Genomic DNA, 6,000 nt, shown 5'->3' on the forward strand with positions numbered 1-6,000 from the left:
CCTTCTCTGGACTCGCTCGAGCACCTCCATGTCCTTCTTGTAGCGAGGGGCCCAAAACTGAACACAGTACTCGAGGGGCGGCCTCACCAGAGCTGAGTACAGGGGGACAATCACTTCCCTGGCCCTGCTGGCCACACTGTTTCTTATGCAAGCCAGGATGCTGCTGGCCTTCTTGGCCACCTGAGCACACTGCTGGCTCATATTCAGCTGACTATCAACCATCACTCCCAGGTCCTTCTCCGCCATGTAACTTTCTAACCACTCATTTCCCAGCCTGTAGCTCTGTTGGGGGTTGTTGTGCCCCAGGTGCAGGACCTGGCACTTGGCCTTGTTGAACTTCATACCGTTGGCCTCAGCCCATCGGTCCAGCCTATCCAGATCCTCCTGCAGAGCCTTCCTACCCTCGAGCAGATTGACACACGCACCTAACTTGGTGTCGTCTGCAAACTTGGTGAGGGTGTACTCGATCCCCTCATGCAGATCATCGATGAAGATATTAAAGGCACCGAGCCCTGGGGGACTCCACTGGTGACCGGCCTCCAACTGGATTTGACTCCATTCACCACAACTCTCTGGGCCCGGCCATCCAGCCAGCTCTTAACCCAACGAAGTGTGTGCCAGTCCAAGCCATGAGCAGCCAGTTTCCTGAGGAGAATGCTGTGGGGAACGGTGTCAAATGCCTTACTGAAGTCAAGGTAGACCACATCCACAGCCTTTCCCTCATCCACTAAGCGTGTCACCTTGTCATAGAAGGAGATCAGGTTCGTCAAGCAGGACCTGCCCTTCATAAACCCATGCTGACTAGGCCTAATTGCCTGCTTGCCCTGCAACTGCCGCATGATGACACCCAAGATAATCTGCTCCATGAGCTTCCCTGGCACTGATGTTAAACTAACAGGCCTATAGTTCCCCGGGTCTACCCTCTGGCCCTTCTTGTAGATGGGCGTCACGTTTGCTAGCCGCCAGTCAAGTGGGACCTCCCCCGATAGCCAGGACTGTCGGTAAATGATGGAAAGCGGCTTGGCCAGCTCCTCTGCCAGTTCTCTCAGTACCCTCGGGTGGATCCCATCCGGCCCCATTGACTTGCGTACATCCAAATGCTGTAGCAGGTCGCCAACCATTTCCTCGTGGGTTGTGGGGGCCACATTCTGCTCCCCATCCCCTTCCTCGAGCACAGGGTACTGGGCGTCCAGAGAACAACTGGTTTTGCTGTTAAAGACTGAGGCAAAGAAGGCGTTAAGCACCTCAGCTTTTTCCTCATCTCTGGTAACTAAGTCTCCCCCCACATCCAGTAGAGGGTGGAGATTCTCCTTAGTCCTCCTTTTTGTGTTGATGTATTTATAAAAACATTTTTTGTTGTCCTTAACAGCAGTGGCCAGATTGAGCTCCAGATGAGCTTTGGCCTTTCTAATTTTGTCCCTGCACCGCCTCGCAGCATCCTTGTAGTCCCCCTGAGTGGCCCGCCCTCTTTTCCAATGATTATAAACCCTCTTTTTTTTTCCTAAGCTCGAGCCACAGCTCTCTGCTCAGCCAGGCCAGTCTTCTTCCACGCCGGCTCGTCTTTGGGCACGTGGGGACAGACCGCTCCTGAGCCATTAAGATGTCATTCTTGAAGAGTGCCCAGCCCTCCTGGGCTCCTCTGTCTTTCAGTACCGCCTCCCAAGGGACTCTGCCAACCAGTGTCTTGAACAGCTCAAAGTCAGCCCTCCGGAAGTCCAAGACAGCGGTTTTACTGATCCCCTTCCTGACTTCGCTGAGTATCAAGAACTCTACCATTTTGTGGTCACTCTGCCCAAGACAGCCCCCGACCAGCACATCTCCCACCAGTCCTTCTCTGTTAGTGAACAGAAGGTCTAGCTTTTGTGTCAGCTTAGCCAAAATCTTCTGTCTGCAATTTATGTAACCTGTCATCTCACTTCTTAGTGACAAAGCTACAGTTGGTATTACTTGCCGGAGGTTATCACCATAGTTGTGTTAAAGGCTGACTTCTTAATGGTTCAAAACTGTGAGCTTCCACTGTTCCAGTGCTAGGACATGGAAGAGCAAGCAACTTATTGTATGTACAGTTAGTTTTATCTGGTCTTTTCTCAACCACACTAAACTTCTTTGGCATTTTAAAGTTATCTTCTTGGTTCTGCTTTTCTGTGATGTATTCTCAGGGTGAAACTTCTTGGCTCAGCTTTCTCCCCTACTGAGTGGTATGCTCCATATCAGCTTTCAGACATGAAGCAATCAGGTCTGAGCTTCTGGATTGCACCATCTTGCATGAGCAGCTCCATCAAAAGCTGCTCATGCAAGCTTTTGAGCAGCTCCATCAAAATATGTTGTCTTCAACACTGAAAGTTCAGTTTCTTTTAGTTTGGCACTGACAAGGGATTCTTCTGGATGTTCTTGTTACTTTGTTCTTTGGAGGAGTAAACTTCCTAATCTGTGAAAAAAGCCAACAGGAAATAAGACGAGGAGAGTACTGATCTGAGACCAATTTGTGTTCTTTGTAAGACAGTCTTAATAATTCTGCGAGTGTGTAACCATTCTCAGCTGTAAGTAATTTGTTTATCTTCCTAGTGTTGTCATACACTCTTCTGTGATGAAGATCCTCTGTTGTGGTATTTCTGTAGACAGTAATATCTAGTGTACACTTTAATGTCAAATGTCTAGGCCATTCTTGAGAAACATGGGACATTTGGGAGCTGATTCCACAAGACTGTTCTTTGCTCGAAGGACATTAATTAGTATCTTTGCAAACAAGTCCTGTTTTCTGGAATGACCGTTTTCTGTACACACCAGTATGGTTGATAACGTTACCCTGCATTCAGGGGCCATCCAGCTGGTCCTTAAGACAGAGAAGGTTTCTCAGCTGTTTTACATCTTTTAACATCTGGGTATTAGCACTGGGGCACATTAATCCATGTATATGCAGAGGGGACCAGTCTGAATAAGCCTGGTAGGTGCTAAATCATAGAAAAGATACCTCCATCCTCATTATCGTTATGACTTAACATTTTAATATCAAGGAGATGCATCTTATTGGAACGAAGTAGTTCCCGGCTTCATGTGAAATGTTGCAAGGTCAGTGAGTTCATTAACTTCACAGCCTTTATACTTGTACAGTGTTGCCTAAGTATTGAGATTTCAGCTTTTTTGTTTGTTTTTAAGATACAGTGTAGATTTTTATTTTCACAGCCTGCTTGACTGATGTTCTCTTGAGTGCTGTGTTCACCCTGCAGTCACGCTTACGTTCCTTTATGTGAAGATAGGATCCAAGAATCATAGAATGATTTGGGTTGAAGAGACCTTAAAGATCATCTTGTTCCAACCCCCCTGCCACAGGCAGGGACACCTCGCATTAAATCAGGTTGCTCAAAGTCCCATCCAACCTGGCCTTGAACGCTTCCAGGGATGGGGAACCCACAGCTTCTCTAGGCAGCCTGTTCCAGTGCCTCACTGCCCTCTGAATGAAGATTTTTTTCCTAACATCTCTTGTAAGTCTACCCTCTTTTAGTTAAAGCTGTTACCCCTTGTCCTGTTGCTACACTGATTGACAAGGAGTCCCCGCCCAGCTTTCCTGGAGTCCTCCCTTAGAGACTGGAAGGCAGTTGTAAGGTCTCCCTGGAGCCTTCTCTTCTCTAGTCTGAACAACTCCAGCTTCCTCAACCTGTTTGCATAGGAGAGGTGCTCCAACCCCTTGATCATCTTCGTGGCCTCCTCTGGGCTCATTCTAATAAATCCATGTCCTTCTTGTGCTGGGGCCCCAGAGCTGAACGCAGGGCTCCAGATGGGGTCTCATGAGAGCAGGGGGGCAGAATCCCCTCCCTCACCCTGCTGGCCATGCTGCTTTTGGTGCAGCCCAGGGTACGGGGGGCTTTCTGGACTGCAGGCACACACTGCTGGCTCAGGTTGAGCTTCTCATCCACCAACACCCCCAGATCCTTCTCAAGGCTGCTCTCAATCCATTCTCGGCCCAACCTGTGTCTGTGCTAGGGATTACCCAGCCCAGCTGCAGGACCTTGCCCTTGGCCTTGCTGAACCCCATGAGGTTCACACAGGCCCACTTCTCAGGCCTTCCAGGTCCCTCTGGCTGGCATCCCTTCCCTCCTGCGTGGTGACTGCACTGCACAGCTCGGTGCCATTGGCAAATGTGCTGAGTCATCAACAAGGATGTTAAACAGCGCCAGTCCCAGATGCTTTATCTATATCCGGTAGAGCATTTCTGAAGACTACAGGTTTTTCATTGCCTATGCAACAAAAGAGTAACTTCCTAATGAAGAAATCTTTCCTACTGTGGTTTGTGTAAAGAGTATAGGTACACTTTATGGCAAGAACTAGTGGTCTTTTTGTTCCAGGTATTCTATAAGGTCACAGCTTGCTTGCAGCAGAACCTGTAATAACGCAGCTGCATGGAACTTTACTGAAGCTTGCTCCTTGGCTTTGGAATTATGGTCTTGTGCTTAACTTGAAGAATATGCAAAATCCATTTCTGCTATGTATTCCATTCTTTCCCATCATCATCCTCTGAAAAATGTGCTGCTTGTTAGTATTCAGACGGCCACAGAAGACCTCAGATCTTCAGGATTTACCTTTCTGTGTTTATAATGCCAATTTCATCTCCCCTCTGCCTTGTAGTTCTCTGCGTTTTGAACTGTATGTTAAGAGGAAGGTGCAAATGGAACATTGTTGTGGTATAGATGTGTATGGATGTGTATGTAGATCCAATGAGATCTTGTGTCTGTCTGCTGCGTGTACCAGCTGCAAAGGTTTTCACAGATAGTTCAGCAGTTGGGTGACAGTGGTGCAAGGTCTGGATGGGAAAACAAAGAATCAGCTTTCAAGCAATAGTAGCTAAGTGGTTACTTTTTGTCTCTATTCCAGAGATGGTTTAGAAGATCCACTGGATGATACAGCTACAGTTTTCCAACAACTGGAGCAACTGTGCACAGTTAGCAGGTGTGAATATGAAAAGACCTGTACACTTCTTGTACAGTTGTTTGACCAAAATGCACAAAACTACCAAAAACTATTGCACTCTTCTAGTAGGAATCCATTAGAAATCACAGTCCAGGAAGGTTAGTATTTAATATAATTTTTAGACTGTGTTTTATGTGCTGATAAAAAAAAATATCCTTGCATATGAAGCAGCAATAATCATATGGCAGATGCCCCTACATCTTTTATGGAACAAGAAATTCATGTTCCAAGTAACCTTGCACCACACTTCCAGTGGTTGTCTTGCGTTAAATAGATGTATTGGCAGTCGATGTGTTTAATATCTTGTTACATCTCTAGAATATAGGCATGAGAGCTGTAAAAACTTTTAATTTCTGAAAATCAACATTTTAGTGCCCCAGGTGCCCTCATGGGAACCTGCTGCAACTTGAAGAACAGTTTTTGAAATTTAAGATCTTAACGTCTGTTCTTTTTGCATTTATCCTTCTGTGAATACTAAAGTTACTTAAAAACCCCTTAATTTGCTTTAAATAGCTCTGATATTTGAGAAACTCGAGTATTTTATTGTAGTGGAAGTTGTAAAAATAAGTAGTACTTCTAACATTTTTTTCATGCCTATTTTGGTCCACTGTGTGTCACTTAAATTGTCTTTATAACTACTGGATCTTTCCTAATATAGTTATCTTATGGCTGTGGCATCTTTACATGGATAAGTGGTGTTGTTTTGAGAAGGTGAGACAGGTTACTGCACAATACAGCTGTTTCTCTGCATGCTGTTAAACGTGATTTATTTTGCTGTTCTTCTGTTGACAATCTGAATGTACAGATTTTCTTCTGTGTAGGAGCTCATTTTTCACTAGTTTATGTAAAACCTCCTACTCAACTGATTTTTTGTATATCCCTTTCTTCCATGTGCCTAGCAACTTTGGGAGAACTTTGACTGAATAACCCGGTTTTATTGACTAGCTACAGTCTGAATTTATACTCAGTAAGGGGGGGGGGGGGGGGGCGCAAAAGGGGCAAAAGGAAATAATTGGTTGGAATCTCTCAGTATCG

The 6,000-nt window shown here is 45.9% G+C and overlaps 1 protein-coding gene across 3 annotated transcripts in view; it reads left to right on the plus strand.

Annotated features, from left to right (window-relative positions):
• RANBP17 (RAN binding protein 17) overlaps positions 1–6,000 on the plus strand; it is a 169,213-nt gene that overhangs the window by 19,722 nt on the left and 143,491 nt on the right. For all 3 annotated transcript variants that reach the window (XR_004754341.1, XM_035338439.1, XM_035338440.1), the window contains exon 12: positions 4,870–5,063. Coding sequence is in view for 2 of the 3 variants with exons in the window: in XM_035338439.1 (XP_035194330.1) it covers positions 4,870–5,063 (194 nt within the window). In the remaining variant the exon portion in view is untranslated. The remainder of the gene's footprint in view (positions 1–4,869; positions 5,064–6,000) is intronic.

Source organism: Oxyura jamaicensis, chromosome 13 (genome assembly GCF_011077185.1).
Source record: "Oxyura jamaicensis isolate SHBP4307 breed ruddy duck chromosome 13, BPBGC_Ojam_1.0, whole genome shotgun sequence".
In the NCBI taxonomy this organism is placed as follows: domain Eukaryota; kingdom Metazoa; phylum Chordata; class Aves; order Anseriformes; family Anatidae; genus Oxyura; species Oxyura jamaicensis.